An 18,787-nucleotide genomic window follows, 5' to 3' on the forward strand; every position below is an offset into this window, starting at 1 on the left:
GTGAGAAAAAATGTACCAAACACATCTAAAGAATTATAATATGGAATACTCATTTGAAAAATGATGAAATACTCTTGATAAGTTTCATCTTTGTAAGCAACGATGGATTCCTTGAAGAAAGTTTTGTACATCTATTTTTATTTAGTTTGTTCTCTAAAACATGATTTTCTCATTGATGGCCTTTATTGGAAAATTACTATTTATGATAATTATGTGAAATTTATGGGTCCACATGAAATATTCCAATTAAAGCAGGATGGGACACACCATAACCCAACTAGTTATGGTGGTTAATTGGAAAGTGGTTACCTTCCGCTTCATACCCGCCAGGTCAGCATACGAACGTCCTGAACCCTATTCACACGGGCAAGGTGCATCGTATTCCTCGGGCCAATTAGGGTGACTCAGAGCAATTCGCGGAGTCCACGTAGGAATTCGGGACACAATACCACCAAAACCATGGAACATGAATCGTAATATTAGTGGCCGGACCCGTAAGTGGTTTGACTCAAAATGTCCAGCTGGAGCTGATCCATGCCTGAGTGGACGAATCACAAGGAGTGGGTCGGGGATAGGGTGGTGGTGACATGGCACGGGTGGGGGATTGGAACGCGTTACCGCGAGGGAAACCCTCACTGGCTCCCGGATGTTCCCAAAGGGCAGAAGGGAACAGTGGGCGTGGGGTGGATTTGCTTTGCTTCAGAGTCATCACCGTGGAGCTGAAGTGCCCTGACGCGGAGGACCACGGCGTCGTGTTGCGGGGCCCTTTGTTTAGGGTTCTGTGACTACTTGTCCATTGCGTATGCTCCAGGTGACAAAGTGATATCTATCTGTCTGCCTGCAAAGCGGTTATCTAATACTCCCTCGCTCTCATATCCACTTTATTTTATTTTATTTTATTTTAAATTATTTTACTACAATACCGTCTGACATCTTTGAAGCGCTATGTTGCTTCCTTCATGAGCAGAGAATAAGCAGGAATGTGTGTCGTGGTTGTAGTCAGTGTAGCGGAACCTTTGTATGCGAATCCGTTATCGTGGAGATTGGCGTTCGCAGTTGAGTGGTGATAATTTTGGAGTTAGGCAGTGGTTGCGAATTCCGTTCGTGGTTAGGCTACGTTATTCCGCGCTGCATGTAGATTTTATGCCTCTTGCATGTCATGATTTACCCTCGTGAATGTGCATGTGCTTGTGTCTGCATTCAAACTTCTTGCACGCAGTTTTTGGCGAGAGTGGTCCCCCTGTTTGGGCCTTCCTTTTTATTGAAATTTCTGCTGTGAGTTTTGGAGTTTAGCTAAAATTAAGTTGACTTACGGCTAATCCTTCTTATAGATTTCTACGGATGTCATGACGGTTCTGACGTGTGGCTAAGTCACTCGCTTCAGCCGGGTGTCTTCGCAACCATTCGAAGCAAAAAGGATATGTCATGGTTCAATAGTTTTAATCTGACCGCCCAATTCTAAAACAGTATTTTAATGGTCAGCATCATTTAGTCTTCTCAAACATAGCAGCTTTATCATTTTGCCTTGTCGAAGTCTTAATCTGACTGACAGAATGGGACCATTGGCTCAATGTGAGGATGCCCATTTCCAACCTTCTTCCTCTGGTGCTGAAAAGCTCTCCAACAGCTATGAATTATGGTGCGCGATCATGTTGACACTGTAACATTTTCAAACATGCGTCGAGATCTGTTGTAGCTCGGACTTACCAAATTTACCAAATGCAAAAACCCGCACCATCTTGGTTCCTTACTTTTGTGCAGGGATAGAGTTTACCTCTTGCAATGATGGACGTCCAGGTGGTATAGCGGCCGCATTTAATCCGAGAGGGAGCAATGAGGCATAAGCATGAGGTCCTGTACTAGTGCGTCAAGTGAACATCTAGACGGACTATGCAACTTAAGGATGGGTTACATGTGTTTCATGCTGGTCACCATGTTGTTCGGGCTCAACTGAGCAATGTGAGCTTCCCGCTCTACACGCAGCTGGATTGCAGGCTTGATTAATTCCTTCCGTCTTTTTTTAGGACAAGCGTTTAGGAACTGCTTCATAATATCCATTGGATAGTTTACTGCATTGGAAAGATTACGGGGGGAGTGCTAGCATCGTCCACTGGTAAGGGAAGGACCTGACGTTGTGATTAGGTCAGATCCTTCAGCTCTAGGTGGTCCAAAACGATGGAATATGCTGAGATTGCATGTTTTCCATACAATCTCCACCATACTTTAAGGCTAGATGGGATTCAGAAACGAATCAGGTAAATATTGGGTGCCTTGCACAGAGCAGAAAGCTTCAGGTATGCTTGACTTCGTACAGTGTCATGAACCACGGGCGCTGACAGTATTTCTGTTAAAGCTGTGGATGATGTGGATGAACCTAGTAGACAAACGACAAACTACGTTTATCCCTTAAGAAATGCCACTATCTACTGCTAATCTTAAGTCCATTTTCTGCTATCATACAGATGAGAGCTTCTTTTGAAAGTTATAACCTCCAAGCTCCGTTAAGAAAAGCATCCTTCTCTCATTCAAGTACAAGGCAATGAATCGCATCATTTATCAAAAACTTGAATTTCTTGATCTGTACATGATTTTCATACAACACGTGTCCTGCATATCCCCCCCCTCTTTTTTTTTCTTTTTTTTTTTTTTTTTTTTTTTTTTTCTCTCCCTCACGTCAGCTATTCTGTAGGTTCAGGAGCTAGTTATCTCTCTTGAGCAAACTCAATATGTCAGCGAACTTAAAGTGAACCGGAAAATGCACCGAGAAAAATCTTTGACTGCCTTCTCACGTTCTTGAAGAAGAACGAAGCAAGTTTTAAAGGGACTGCGGGAGTTCGGTGCCTTGGCTACCTTGCCGATTCATTATATTTCAAAAGCTGCCCAGCCCTAAGTTAGGGGGTCCAAGCTAGGTGTTGACGCTCTAACACAAATACAATCCCTTCAGAGTTTGAAATCCAGGTTTAGGACTTCGAGAGAGCTTCTGGAGATCTCCCAGGGGATGAGCAACTAATAAATTCTGCTGGGCAGGGTGTAAAATGGAGCACTTACGAACATAGGTACCCACTCAGGTTCCTTAGGCTTCTCCGCTTCTTTCTGCCCCTCCGATTTGGCTTCCTCTTTTCCCTCAGATTGCTCTTCTTTCTTCTCCTCCTGTTTAGTCTCCTCTTTCTCCTCTTCTTTTATCCCCACAACAGTTACCTTTTCCTTCTCGTGCACCTTCACCTCCTAAGTAAAAGTATGAAAACTGTTGTCATTAGATTGCAAAGTTGCTACAGTGCTAAGCTCAAGCTACGTGAATCCAGTTCGAGAGTATTTGCGAGCAGGACCAGCAATGGGGTGTTTTGAGTGACGTACCCGCGGAATTAGTAACTTCCAGAGTTTTACGGCTGGCCAGTACACTGACTTTTTGCGCACCACGACTGTTGCCTTCAAGATTCAAATCAACAAGATCGCCACATGCAATCAGTTAGTATTATATTCAAGTCTGAGATTATTATCTAGCGCTCTTGTGTGCATGTTGTGAGGGAAATTGAGGGAATACAGTGGTATCGACGGCACACACGTTGCAAAACTAAATGTCGGAGGTGACTCTACTACAGTACATTGACTTCGTGAGCATATATATCGATGTATAATACTTTTAGATGCAACTGCGGATATATGCAAAAAACTAGAGGCAAAATTGTGTTTGAAATTAGGGAAGTCATGCAAATATTTACTTCTTTCCTCTCCAGAAGATTGGTCTCTTCTGTCTCTTCAGTTTTTTCCTGTTTCTTTTCATCAATCGGAACTGCGTTCTTCTCCTCCAACTTGTTGTCCCTCTCTTTCTCGTCTTCCTTTTTCACCTCCTTGCTTTCTACTTTCTTCTCAGCCTTCTTGGGCTCTTCCTTCGGCGGTTCAGGCTTGGAGATCAGTGCGACGCGCTTCCCTGTCTTGCGGATGTGCCGCCAAACATTCTCCTTGTCCACGTTTCCTGTTACCGTCACCTTCTGTCCGCAATAATCTATTTTGGAAGACTCAACACCTGCAAATCGTTGCAAATGCGAAGGCATGACTGTGTCAGACATCCTTCCTCAAAAGTCTTTGAATCACTACATTGGAGCTACATTGAACCTCTATCAAACTTCCGTTGAAACAATTTGTTTCAGAGTATTGAAAAAAGGATGGACTTGTACTCTTAGCCATGAGTTCGGCCACTTTCAGAGGAACACAGAGAGTACCAGGTATCTTTTTGACAGCTCTTTTCACAGAAGCTGCACAGGCTTCACAGTGCATCACCACGTAGAGCTCCACCACCTACAGACGATATGAAAAATTGCGTCCATGTGAGTGCATGGACACCAATAGAAATAGCGTCAGTGTCTTACTGCCACACCTTGGTGTTCTTCGAGGCTTGAAAATTGCAAGCAAACTCATTTATCAGACAATGATGCAGAGCTCGGAAATTGGCCACCAATGCTCTCTGGCTTCAGAATTTAAACCTAGCCATTTTTCAGAACATGTGATGAGACACCAGCATCTTGTGAACTTGCTTACTTTAAGCAAGCATTTATCAGACCTACGTAACATGGGAGTATAATTATGTTTTTGGAGCAGCACAGAAGACAAAAGGGGAAGACTTAATGAGAATAACATTTTGGAACGTCCATGGGTCGCGTGAGCTTTGGGGTAAGGCGGCAGTTTCTTTTCACCTGGTATATATGTATGTATATACTGTGTGGACTTGGTCAAGTCCTCGAAGAAGGAGCGAAGTCTACGGAATCGGGGGTGTTCCCATTGTCAGGTATACTTCGAGCTTATCTAAGGATGCCATGATAACATTCGTCCTGTGAAATCGACTATTAAATCGACACGCTCACTGCTACTTAGACCGAGTTCAATTACCTATGCTATGCTTCAGGTATCTAATACCTCACAGGTCTTGGACTTGCGGCCCTCAACTCTGTGTGCTGAGGATCCAGTCTAATACGTGAGCGCACTGTCCATAACCTTTGCTCTTCCACAGAATCTAAGTCTAAATTCTGGTTTCTTCGGTAAATCAAGACCGATGTATTGAATGGCTAATTGCATCCGTGGGTCGGATTCTTTTCTACATTTTGCAGGCAGTTTGGGAATTTGTCTACATATTTTTTAAGGCTGTGGTTGTCGAACCTCACGTGGTTGCTAAGGATGCGTTACATATCACAGTGAAAAGCCTGTGCTTCCATGTGATCTTAAACTATCTACACGAGTGGGGTGAATCAGAGCAGACTGTCTTGCACTGCTCAGGTCCCCGTTTTGGAGGAGGTGCTGCGGCATGTTCGCCTGGCACAAATTTGTTTTAAGCAACCTTGCAAACCAGAACCAACTTCAAGCGAGTAAGAGGATGTAGTATGCATACCTTCCACAAGCTAATGGACGGGACAAATGACACTTGAGAATCAGTATGTGGTTCATCATTAACATTGACAGGAGGGTGCTGCACAGAATGGCGCACCTCTGGCATTTTTGATCCCCTTGCAGCGACTTCGAGCAGCTGTGAGCTTTACTCCACAATGATCCGCCTCCTAACACCTCTGTAGGTGTGGGACTCAAAACCAGATCATGCAACAGATTTGAGCGATTGCACCTCCAGCTGGGCTACGCCCACATCCAAAATTCTGATCCTAAAAAGTTTTCAGAAAATTTTCCAGGCGTCAGACTGAAACTCAAAGAGGAAAAGTGATCGCCTCCTTCTACAATTCCCGGGCAACTGAAATGAGTTCTTCCTACACTGTCGCTAAACGAATTCGTGAGCCTTGATGCAGATGGGAACGAAAGCGATGAACAATCAAAACTTGCTATCACGAATTCTCGGCGAGTATGTCTAGAGGACGGAATATTGGAAAAAGTTAGCCCACACATCGGACGAGCATCGGCGGCTCTTCATGAACATCAGACAACCAATTGAATGAACCCGCCCACTGGCAAACCAAGGAACAGCAGCGCGAGGTCTAAACCTGATGTCCTTGAGACCGATCCTCCAGCTCATCTGTAGCAATTACCAACTGGAGGGGAGATGGACTAGCAGGGACCACCAGAGGGGATCTCGCATCGACCCCGCAGTTATCATAACAAAACAAAACAGGATCCGAATTCGCGGTGGGTGTTAAGTTCGAGGCCGGTAAATAACGGACCGGTGTCCTTCGTCCAGGGACCACCTACCGGAAGATTTCGGTTTTTGCTAAACTTCCATTGCAACCGCAGCCACCGGTTGGTGATTTCGGCAGGAATGAGAACCAGAGGTGGAGAGATACAGGTAGTGCCTTCCTGCTGGAGGTATTAGCATCGAGGCGGCGTCTGTGGTGGCGGAAGACTGCAACCCTGGCCCAGCAGCAGCAGCAGCAGCAGCAGCTGTGAACTCCTGGATCCTCTGGATTGTAGTCCATGCACGAGTGACAACAGCGGCTATGGTGGGACTCACTGAATTCTAGCCATTGCCATGCTTCCCTTTTCCCCATCAACTTTGTACCCGCAGTGGCGTACCGAAGTATCACCTTTTCTTTCTCTCTCTTGCCTTCATTATTGCACCTGAATCAGCATCTCTTTGCAGAACTAAAGAAAACAGAATGCAACGAACTCACCCACGCAAACTCCCAGAAGAGAATTCAGAAACAAACGCAGCTAAAAAACGCAGTGAAAACTCGGAATTCAGCTTCACTAAGGGGACTCAGGGTGACCAGGTTCAGGCCCTGGATACGGTGCGTAACTTTCGACAGCTGAAACATCCACAGACTAGAGCTTGTCATTCACCTTCACAACCTAACGTTCCAGCTGTTGAATGGGAAATAGGCCGCCACGGGCCGTTTCCATGAGTCCCTTGAAACGAAGCAAGAGCATGTGAGCATCGCCCCAAAAGCTGCTGCCAGTGCTGATTCTTCTTCCTACAGCTCCTTAGGTTGCATGGGCCAAATAGCGAGCTGCAGCAGCGGCGATCTTCCTGCTCCTAGTGAGCGCAGCCATGAGATTTTTAGCGACAGGCACCGTTGAGGTGGCCGTGTATCCGCAATTCTTCTTCTTCTTCTTCTTCTTCTTCTTCTTCCTCACAGTGTGAATCTCACCCTCTGTGCGTATGTGTACAAAGTTAGTTTAGCTAGTAGCTACTGCACAGCACTTCACACTGCAGCCCTGCGTTCTTTTGATCCAGGCCATGAGCTTTCGGTGTTGTGCGGTGCTGTACAAGAACCCCAGTTCAATCTGTTTGTTTATAGACCAGTACCACTGCTGAACTGCAAGCAGTAGTTGTAAGTAGTCATTTTGTGGAATAGCCTTCCAGGTACTTCCCATTATCATGGGAACAGTCCTCTGGCGACGGTACCTGATCCTGATCCTAATCCACGGCCAACCAGTGCAATCATTCCAAATATTTATAAAAGAACTAAAAAAATAAAAAAAATAAATCACAAAATACACCAAAACTCAGCTCTTACACTAATCCATACGGCTTCCAACAGCAGAAGCTCTCATCTCATGGCAGCCAAAACACTGCAATCTAGGCATCATTCTTGCTGCACACTCAGCAGTTAGTTGCTGCCTCTGTTGCTGCTGCTGCTGCTGCTGCTTCTGCTGTTGTTGTTATTGTTAGTATTCATCGTGGTGCTTTCTCCTTGAATGATTATGGAGGCTGGTGCAGATGCTGCAAAAAGCACACTGCGGGCAACATCGCTGAGCAGGCATCGGATCAGATGGCGACTTGGTCGCCTCCCTGCACCACCACTTGAGCAGCTCCCTTCTCACCGTACTCCAGTCTTTTGATGCGTCACAGCGCACCGTAAGAAAAAGGATTTTCATTCCTCTTCCTCTTATTATTATTATTATTGTTATTCTTGTGACATGGTTTTGTTATTGTTTTGTTATACCCAACTGGCAGGGGCTGGATTACTGAGTTTTTCCTGCAAGTATATCCTGGTGTGTGTATAAGTGTGTGTGTCCTGGATAGGATGGATTGACAGTAAGGCATGAGATCCTCCCCCTGCTCTGCTGAGTCATCGCATGACCAGAACTGCATTGGAGTTTGCGTTTTGTTTTGTTTTGTTTTATTAAACAACGCAAGTGCCTCATCAGGAAGGGATTCGGTGTGAATTTGTCTTCTCTTTCGTTCTCTTTTCCTCTTCTTTCAAACTTGTTTGGGGCTGCAAAAGTATACATTCTTCTGTAAATTGTTTTAACAAATCTTGCAGTGGGTGTAAGCTAAGTTCTAGCTTTCCACCTATGACACTAAGTTCTTTTGTAGAAATCTTTGTGTACATCCTGTCTACTTTATTATTTCGTTCTTGCAATCACATTCAAAAGAATAGATTATCTATTGTTTTACAAGAGGAGTTATATGGCTTACAAGGTTGAATAACATTTAATGCATTTATTCAAACACTCAAATTTTGTATGTTTTGAAATGTAATGCAGGCAAGGTATCTAGAATTCAAATGACTACATTAACATGTTTTATTTTCTTTGTAGGTAATATTGGTTCGCTATTTATTTTGGAGACTGCAATGAATAATTTAAGCAATTAAAGTGACTGATTTTAAGTTGTTAATAGTTTAGTCATTTAACAATTACAAGTGTCAGTACTTTTTAAAAGCTTTAATCAGGATATAGCCTCTTTCACAAATATTTTCATGTGCTCTATATATTTAAGATATATAAAAATAACACATGAATATGTTGTTATTATTGATTTAAACTTCTGAATAAATATTAATTCCAAAAATTTACATAATTACATCAAGAAAAAATCATAGAATTTTCCAGGGATGAAGAAAACATTGATGATCAATAAAAACATAAACTAAAAATGCATACACACATATATATATATATATATATATATATATTAAAGAGTAGAATAAACATAAAACAATGAAATGAGATATAGTATCTATGTCAATAATATATACATGTCACAAGCTTTAATTTAGTGTACCAATATTTGACAATATGTCCAATATTCCAGAACATCAAACTTTCTTTAATTGGTTAATTTTTGCTCACTAAATTTTCACTTCCCAATAATGTATGTTTCCAAGAATAAAAATAAAAACACTGATTTATTGATTTATTGATAATTGTGTGGATCGTATTGTTGTCCTACGAATCCTAGACCCTAAAGTCCTTGTGCAAACCCTAATCCCCTTCCCCCTATGAAGAACTAGAGTGAATGCCTCCAAAAGGCGTTCATTCATTAATTGGGACTTGAAGGTACCAAAAAGAGGCCCCACCGACTTGGTGGTGGTGGGAAAGGGGGGGGGGGGGACGGCGGTGGGACGCCGCCCCGAGGGGGCATGGGCCCCACCCCTAAGACCGTTTCCACTCCCTTTGGCCAAGTCCACTGCGTACGTGGATTGGGCCTCTCCCCAACACCGAATGTATTTATATTTCTATTTTTACTGTATATTTTTAAAGATGGAAATTTATAATCACCAACTATATACCTACAGAGGATTGTGGTGTTTTTAATAGCACATAAATAATTTCATGAATCAACTTTAAATCTCATCTACATGACCATAAGAAAAGCAATAGTATTTAATCTTCTCCTAATAGGTCTTTGTTAAAGGCCATAAACCTCTAAATCTTCAATTGGCCACAACAATAGCAAAAACATTATATATATATATATATATATATATATATATGTGGTTATTGCTAATTCCACCACAATTTTTGTTGTTGTCACTACTACAAATCTTACGATTGCCACTACAGTTTTTATTATTGCCATCCACTACATGTTAACATAGTTTTTGATATTGCCACCACAATCCACTACCTATTCAACATATTACTTTAGTTTTTATTTATTTATTTTAATAAGAACTTATATTATATATATATATATATATATATATATATATATTTCTTGAAATAAAAATAAAATATAGTTTTAATAATAATAATAATAATAATTTTAATTTAGAATAAGTTTTGGTACAAGTAGCAAAATGTGTGGTAGTATTAGCAATACTATGTACATAGATCTACATATAGTAGAATTAAAGCTTCTTGTTTTTGTTATAGAGATAATATGCTAAATTCTTTTTTATTTCTTAAAATCCTAAATTACTTCAAATATTTCTAATTTTAGAAAGCTCTCAATAACTTAATATAAGTCCAATTCACCTAAAATCATTGCTTAGAAAAATACTAGAGTCTGCCCTCTAACCTTGCCCTTCAATCAACAAAAAAGCAGTATATTTGTTATAGGTGCACAATTTTGTGTCTAGAGATTGGTTTTGATTATAGTTCACAATTACTCCTTTTTGAATTTAAAGTTATAGCTTATTAAAGTAATTTTTGCTAGAAATTAATCTCCTATCTTGTTTTAGCGATTTCTACATTACTTATTGTCCTAAATCACTTAATTTTGTTTTGTTTATGATTCCACAAAGTAAGTAGAAGTTAAAAAAAAAGAAACTAATACTAAATATATTTACTACCTTCTGATCTTTTACTTATGTCTTTTTAAAGTATAATTCATATTTTTTTATCCTATAGATAGAACTAAAAATAAATAAACTTAATAACATATATATATATTACCAAATCCTAAAGATATTATAAACAAACTCTAATCAATCTTAATTAAATTCTATAGCAATTTTAAAATCCAAAAAATGATTGATTAAACCATTCATTTTACTTTAATTTTTTTTATATATTAAAATATAATAGTTAATAATAAGAAAAGTAATTTTCAAAAGAATCCAATTTATCAATTGAGTGAAAAGACTCTTAATTTGTTTGGATTTCAAGCATCTTCTTTTTTCAACCTTGATATTAATCTATTAATGATCATAACTCTTTATTGCACAATTTAATTGATTTAAAACTTTAAGGATATATTTAAACTTAATTTAATTACAAGCTAAATTATTTGTATTAAGATTGGATCAACAAATTGCATAGAACCAAAGAAATTGTCTCTAAGCTTTGAAATCCAAATTTTGACACTCTAATTTAATTGAATTTTAATAATCCTTAGTTTCATTTTTTTGTTGACCTCAAACTTGTATAATACATTAAAGACAAGAAAATTCAAAATTTTATAATTTTTCATCTATTAATTTGCTAAAATATTTATATTTAAAAAAAATATAAATTCTTTTTTATTTCTTAAAATTCCATATTACTTAAAATATGTCCATCTTTGTATAGTTTTAATAACTCAACATCAAGCTAATTAACCAAAATAAATACTAAAAAAATCTTAGAATTTTTTTATTAAAACTTATTCTTCAATCAACAAAATAAATCCTATAATTGCAATAAGTACATGGTTTTGTACCTTGATGTCTGATTTTGACCTTGGTTTGTAATGAATTCTCTTTAAATATTATTTTTTTATTTTTTAAGATAATTTTTGTTTAAAAATACTATTAATTTTTTTAAAGATGATTTTATCATTAATATTTTTAATCTACTTTATTTTATCTTTTTTATGGATTTATAAAATAAGAAGAAGTTATTTTTTTATAAAAACAAAAGATTAATATAAATATATTTATTATTTCTTTATCTTTTATTTATATCTATTTAAAATATAATTTATAAAATTTTTCACCTAATAATTGTATTACTACACAATAATAACAACGTTCTATAGAACCTTCAATACATGTCTAACTTGCAAGATAATTTTCTTATATGTGTGCGACATGACCAACTTATATCATAAGTAGATAATATTTACAATACATAGTCAACTTGTTGGCCAAGTTTTCAACCTTTCAATTACCTACAAATATGTATAAAGTCAAATTTGGATCTATAAAACTTCTATAAACGTTTTTTTTAGAAGATATTATTTAATTTTTTCTTTTTTATTTATTTTTATATAATTTCTTTTATCTAAGTAATTTCTAATATTAGTTATATTTTTGACATTATCTTCTTTTTAAGAACAAGTTCTACAAGATTGAAGAAGTCTAAGTTCTAACAAATTATACTTGCCATATATCTTGATTTTTTTTTTTTAAAGCTAGTTGATAGGCCCTCTCAGCCATTTATAATTTTTTTATACTAAGGCATAAAGAATTCTATGTTATTTTATTGTTGAGGTTTTTATAACTTCTTTCAAATAAAACATTTAAAATATTATAAAAAATACTTTCTACCTACAATAATATTACAAAATATTGTAATTTTCTTTCAATGTTATAATATCAAATGTATTATATCTTGCCATCAATTCAAAAGAAAATATGTTGTTTTTGATGATCTTCATCTCTATTATAATATTTTAAAGGTTGTGACAATCTTAATATCTTATGAGATGTCTCAGCAAAAAATAGGTCCTAAATTGAATTTTCTTATTTAATGATTTTCTATCTTTTTAGTGCCACAAATATAAAAAAATCACAAATTAGAATAAAAAATAGAATATAATCTTTATTAAATTTCCTTTGCTTTATATATATATATATATATATATATTATATTTTTATTTTTTGATTTTGATTTTGATGGATGTTATCAATAAAAAGCATAAATTTTATTTATTTTATTTACAAGATTCATAGATGGTTTCTACATGTGTTTACTAATATCATATCTATACTTATACATAAGATTTTTTTACTTATTTTGGAGCCTTCTTAAATCTAAGATCTTTTTTCTTTTTTCTTTTAATCTTTAATAATCTAATTTGTTATAAAAGTAAATAGTCTTAATATTAGAACAAAGTAATTATAATTTTTTGGCAATATATCCTATAGACATATATAAAAATAAAACTATAATTACAAAGCTTTTAAGAAGCTTTTTTTAAAAGATATTATAAAGTTAATTTATTTTTATTTATTTCTATCTATTTATATTATTTAGATAATTATTAGAATGAATATATATATATATATATATATATTTGTGATATTATCTCCGCTTTTAGAGATAAGTTCTATGAAAAGCGGTGATTACATGCTGGTGTTGTCAAAGATGTGACAAATTATATTTGTTACATATTGTGATTGTTGTTCTCTTTGAAGGTAGTTGATAGGTTATCTTAGCTATTGATAATGTCTTATTCCAATGCAAGAAAACCATCATATTATTTGATCATTATTGAGGCCTTCATAACTTTCTTTAAATAAAACATTTGTTACACCAATAGAACTCATTCCTACTTCTAATAAAATCACCAAACATCAAAAGCCTCTTCTAAGGTTGTGATACCAAATGCATTGTATCTTACCATCTATTGAAAAAAGAACATATCATTTCTAAAGGTCTTTATCTTGATTACATTCTCTTAAAGGCTATAACAATAATGTCTTACCTAGCAAATCAACAAACAATAGCTCTTGAGTCGAATCTACTACTTTTAGATTCTCTATTTTGTTAGTATTACAAAAAATAAAAAACTTGCAATGAAAGATAGAAGATAGAATATAATTTCTATTGATCATCATTTATTTTATAGCAAAGAATTACTTGACTCTTTATTTTGATTTTAATAGATGTTATTGACAAAAAATTTCAACCTTCTCTATTATATTTACAAAATACTTTAGTAGCTCCTATATATATTTACTAATACTATATCTATGCCAATGAACAAGATATTCCAATCTATTTTGGTGCATCCTTGAATCTAAGACTTCTTTCATTTCATATTCTTAATTATTATCTTCTTCAATAGAAGGCATTGGCATTTGTATTCTTTTTAATATTATATAATAACATGACTATATAATAAAAAATAAAAATATGGATGTTATTATAGAAGAATCTAATAGAAATTTATAATAAAAAAATAAAGACAAATGATAGAAAGATAATAAAAAGTTTAGTCTTAGTATTGCTTTTTATAAAAAGAGCTTCTATTTATATTTTAGGATTATAAAAGCCTCAAATTAAAATAAATGAGATAAGTAAATAATATAAGAAACTTTAAGAAAGAATTAACAATAGATTTAATCAAAACTTACTTCAAATTATCAAAAATTGATATCCAGAGAAGATTGTTTATCAACCTAGGTTGAAATCAGATCTAGCAGCATAAAACTGCACACTTATAGCAACTCTAAGTTTTTTTTTTTTTTTTTTTTTTTTTTTTATCAATTCAAGAGTAGAATTTGAGAAAAAATTAAAAAATATATTTTTTAAAAATTAATTTCATATTAATTGGATTAAAATTGAGATTTGAGGGATTTTTTAAGTTAATAATGTACTCGGTGGATTTGGATTTTGAGAATTAAAAAGAAGTTTATAAATTTTAAGTTTTTGTAACTTTTATAGTGTATTTACAAATGAAAATTGGAAAATTTGTTGTTATGCTTATTGTAAATATGTATGAAAAATTTGAGGTCAATTGAGTAGTTAGTTTGAAGGATATAAGGATTTTTGTAGATTATATTCTTGAAAATTGGGATTTAGAAGATTAGTGAAGATTTTTAAGATATCAATCAATTTTCTAGTTGGATTAGAATAATTTTTTTTAAAGATAACTTGCTTGATTTCCAATAATTTTACAAATTTAGGAACCAATTGAATGGTAAAATTAAGAAATCATAGCTAAGAAAATTAACACTAAGATTGGAGAAGGAGGTCTATTGACACTTGAGTAGAGTTTTGGAATTATGATTTATTTGATATTTGCAATCTTCTTCAAATTTTTTTATGCTTATTTCTAACTTAGTTGTTGCAAGGTATGAAAATTTTGAGTCAAAATCAATGGTTCTATCATTAGTTATTGAATTATTTATCTTTTGTAGGATTATTTAGAATTTTTTTAAGATTCTGGATTTGATTAAGAATTGATTAGGATTGATTTAGGATCTAAAATTTAATTAGGATTGATTTAAGATTTTATTAGAACTTAAAATTTGATTAGAATTTGACTAAAATTTAATTAAGATTTTATTAGGATTTGATTAAGATTAGTCTAAGATTTAGGATTTTATTAGTATTTTATTAGGATTTTACTTAGGATTAGATTAAGATTCATTAGGATTTTAATTAGAATTAAATTAATATTTAATTAAGATTTATTTAAAATATTTATTTTTAATATTTTTTAAATATTTTTTAAAAAATATTATTATTATCATTATTTTAATATTTTATTTATGTATTTTTTAAAGATTTTTTTATTATATATTTTTAGAATATTTTATGAATTTTTTATATTTTTTTGTAATTTCTTTTGAATTTATTTGAATTAATTAAAGTTTGATTAGGATTATAAATGATCACTTAAAATTTATTTAAGACTCTTTTAAACTTAATAGGATTGTTGTTGCATTTTTACCTACCTTCTACAACTAGGTGCTTGGTGCATTTTCAAATAAGAATATACATAATACAACATTAAGATGTTTATTGCCTTATATGGCTTAAGAAAAGACACAAGAAATATAAAATGAATCTTCATAGATTTTAGTAGATGTAATGAATAAGCAATTAGATTGATTTGTTTATATATATAAAATGATTCAAGTCTACAATAATCCAACTTGTTACAAAGGCAAATGATCTTGATATTACGACAAAATAACCATGCATTATTGCAAATGTAGAATTGAAGTTGTTTTTTGTAATAGACATCTATATTGATCTTTTGTTGTTCTTGAGCTTCTTTTAGATGTATATTTATTATTGCATGTAGTTCAAATAAATGATTTGCCAAATCTTTTGCCATAAGATTATCAACTTTTGAAAAATCAAAAGCATGAAGTTGTAGATAATAATCATAATTGAGAAAAAAAGATGTATGTTAAGTAGAAGAATGTATCATATTATTATTAGCAAACTTTACAATAGTAAAAGAATTCTTCAATCATCTTATTAGTAGTTGATGGTACACGTCAAATATTACTCAAGAATTTAATTCATTCAATTTATTTAGCTCTCAATTTGAAGATAGAAAGCTAAAGATAGTTTTATATCTATCTTTAGAATCTTAAAAAAATTCTCCAAAATCTTGATACAAATTGAATCCCTCTTTCTAATATAACATCTTAAAATAATTCATAATAGTAATAGATGTTGTTAAGAAAAAGTTTAGGTGTTTCTTTACATATAATAGATTTAATATATAATATAAAATGTGCCATTTTGGTGAAAAAATCTACTGTAAGAAATATAGAATCACAGGACCCTGAGTCTAAAAAATCTGTGATAAAATCCATAGAAACAGAAGACTATAGTTGTTTTAAAATGAATAATAGCTAAAAAAATTTATTAGATCAATGATGAAGAGTTTTTTATTGTAAACAAATGTCACATGATTGTACAAAATCTTTGAAAATTTTATATATTTGATGCCACTAAAAATCTCGAGATATTAATTCTAAAGTCTTATTATATCTAAATTGTCCTATTGTTGAAAAGTCATGATGAGCTTAAAAAATATGTAATTATACTTTACCTTTTAGAATATATAAACAACTCTTGAAATAGAATATATTATTTTTAGATTCAAATCTTGGAAGAATCATGAGATTTTAAAGAATTTTCTTTAATATCACAAATGAGATAATAAGATGACATAATTGATTGAATTTTCTTAAAAAAATTTAAATCAATAATTAGTGTTGATTTCATTACTTATAAATGAAATTGCTTTGGCTTCAAGAAAATAGTCTTTTATTGATTAAAAGCTACATTTTTTTTCTTTTAATGTAAGATAAGATCATCTAAAAAAGGTATCTGATAAATTTTATTGTTTTTTTGGTCAATATGTGATTTTAAATTCAAATATTAACCAAGACATATTCTAATGAGCTTAGTGATGATTTAAAATACATGCTAGTATAAAATATCTAAGGTTCTTATGATCTATATATATAATGATTGAATTAAAAGTATCTTCTAGATAATAATGTCTTTCTTGAAATGAATCTACAATTAAAAGAAGATCTTTTTTGTAGATCTTATAATTGATCTTGGTTGTTGAAAATATTTTTGAATGAAAAGCTACTAAATGAAGTTTGTTATTTGCTTTCATTTGTGACAATATACCATTTAAAGCATAGTCCTATACATTTATTTTTATAAAAAATGGCTTAAAAAAATTGACATGATACAAGATTAGTATAGAAAAAAATCTATTTTCAAAGCATCAAATACTACTTTTGGTTCTTGATTCCACTAAAGTTTATTTTTACATGTCAAACATTGTAAAGAAGGCAAGCTTTCTCAGGAGAACACAAAGTCTTTAATTACAATTAGGTTACAAAAAGGGACAATTTTGTTCCAAATGAACTCAAATATAAAAAACAATCTAAAGGCTAGGTATTATTTATAAATTAATTTCTTTTTTATACAAAGATGCATCCAATTCCTAATTCTAATTTCAAATCGAAATCTCCTTTCTTTAAAATATCTATAATTCACTTAATATTAACTCAATTTAGACAAAATTTAGCTCATTGAACTTAATTCAAACTATATATATATATATATATATATATATATATAGCTTCAAATTTTCAAAGTCAATAAACATGTTTTACAAAAAATGAAAGCCAAAGCAAGGAAAAAATTGAGTGCTTGTTGTAGCTACAGCCTTAAAAACTTTCATTCACAAATTAGCTTGGATCTCTCTTGTTGTAATTTCTTTTCTTGCATATAATGTCTTATTAAAAAATTAACAACATGATCTTATATCTTTCTAAATTTTACAACAAAAAGAAGAAAATCTAATAAATGACATATAAAATACCAAACCAATCTTGAATTTTGCCACTTGAAAACTCCAGCAATCTCATTCTTATAAATTTGCTTAGATCTCCCTTGTCACAATTCCATTTTTTACATGATAAAGCTTGTTGGAAAGCTAATAATAAGATCTAGCATCTTTTAAATCTCAACATAAAAAAAAATCTAAAAAATGATATAAAAAATCCAAATGAGCTTCAAATCTTGCCACTCCTCACAAAATTTTAGCTACACTCTTTTTATTTTTTATTTTATTTTATTTTATTTTATTTTTCAAAAGAGCTCTACTTAATATCAAAATCCTTGTCCTAACCTTCTTCCAATATTTTTCTTAAAGCACTATAGAATTGGATATCTATTCTAAAAGATAATACCCTCAAAGCTTAAATAATCCATTCAAGCCAACAATCTCTTATTTTAAGTCCTATTTGAATTTGATACCCAAGGGCTAACTGTTTGTGCAACAAGGTCGAAATCAAACCTCTGGCCACTAAAACAACGGCCTAGGATAAAATAGGGTTTTATTTAAAGATTAGAGATTAAGATTTGAGAGCCAGGTTGAAGCTTGTTCTAGAAACGTAAGGTTGGTTTTGGAAGGATTTGTTTCGACTTTGCAATTGTTGTTGGAAGTTAGGATTTGTATTGGCAACTTGAAATTTATGCAATAAAATTAGAGCTAGCACTTTCATCTAGTTTGTAAAATTGGTATGACATCTATAGTTTAAATTTTGATAATACTTGGTTAATTAGGTTTTCTAAGTTTTTGTAAAATTTTGTGATAATCTAATGATGTAATTGAGAGATATCTGGGTTTTGGTATAAGAACGTACCAAAAGTTGGTAATTTGGAATTGAATAGAGTTTCTATGATATCTAAAGATCTACTAGTTGGATCAAGGTGAAATTTGGCATGATCTAGAAGACTTAAAGATCAAGCTACATGCCAATTTTGAGTTAAAGTTAATGGTTGGAAAAAGAAAAATAACTATTGGAACTTTTGCATCACCTTTCAAGTTGGCAGCCAAGTGATATTAGTATAATTTTTGGAGGTTTTTTCACAATTTTTAAGTTGAATTAGGTTGAAATTTAACAAGTATATAGAAGTCTAATAT

At 33.0% G+C, this 18,787-nt stretch overlaps 1 protein-coding gene and 1 long non-coding RNA gene across 4 annotated transcripts; one reads left to right on the plus strand and one right to left on the minus strand.

Annotated features, from left to right (window-relative positions):
• Positions 1-2,549: 2,549 nt before the first annotated feature.
• LOC112291643 (uncharacterized) lies at positions 2,550-7,604 on the minus strand. Of its 3 annotated transcripts, none has more exons than XM_073538832.2 (6): positions 6,772-7,604; positions 5,477-5,645; positions 4,221-4,296; positions 3,720-4,024; positions 3,355-3,426; positions 2,550-3,225 (listed from the first exon to the last, which is right to left on the minus strand). In XM_073538832.2, exons 2-6 carry the CDS (start codon positions 5,483-5,485, stop codon positions 3,007-3,009), a joined length of 681 nt encoding a protein of 226 aa, XP_073394933.1. In that variant the 5' UTR covers positions 5,486-5,645; positions 6,772-7,604; the 3' UTR covers positions 2,550-3,006. The 3 variants fall into 3 exon arrangements, with proteins under 3 accessions (XP_073394933.1, XP_090112190.1, XP_024395130.1); XM_090256064.1 differs by having other exon boundaries at positions 5,477-6,535; XM_024539362.3 differs by having other exon boundaries at positions 5,979-7,604.
• Positions 4,829-6,860, plus strand: LOC141046194 (uncharacterized). The gene is made up of 2 exons (XR_012218947.1): positions 4,829-4,969; positions 5,103-6,860. It is a non-coding gene; the product is annotated as an uncharacterized LOC141046194 (long non-coding RNA).
• Positions 7,605-18,787: the final 11,183 nt, after the last annotated feature.

Source organism: Physcomitrium patens, chromosome 14 (genome assembly GCF_059467195.1).
Source record: "Physcomitrium patens ecotype Gransden chromosome 14, ASM5946719v1, whole genome shotgun sequence".
Taxonomy (NCBI): Eukaryota; Viridiplantae; Streptophyta; class Bryopsida; order Funariales; family Funariaceae; genus Physcomitrium; species Physcomitrium patens.

What these genes read in the sequence shown, in the direction of transcription:
- LOC112291643 (XM_073538832.2), bottom strand. An exon ending in ATCTTCTGGAGAGGAAAGAA is followed by an intron (nt 3,427 to 3,719) that starts GTAAATATTTGC and finishes TGAATCTTGAAG; the next exon opens with GCAACAGTCGTGGTGCGCAA. An exon ending in GGAAGTTACTAATTCCGCGG is followed by an intron (nt 3,226 to 3,354) that starts GTACGTCACTCA and finishes ACTTTTACTTAG; the next exon opens with GAGGTGAAGGTGCACGAGAA.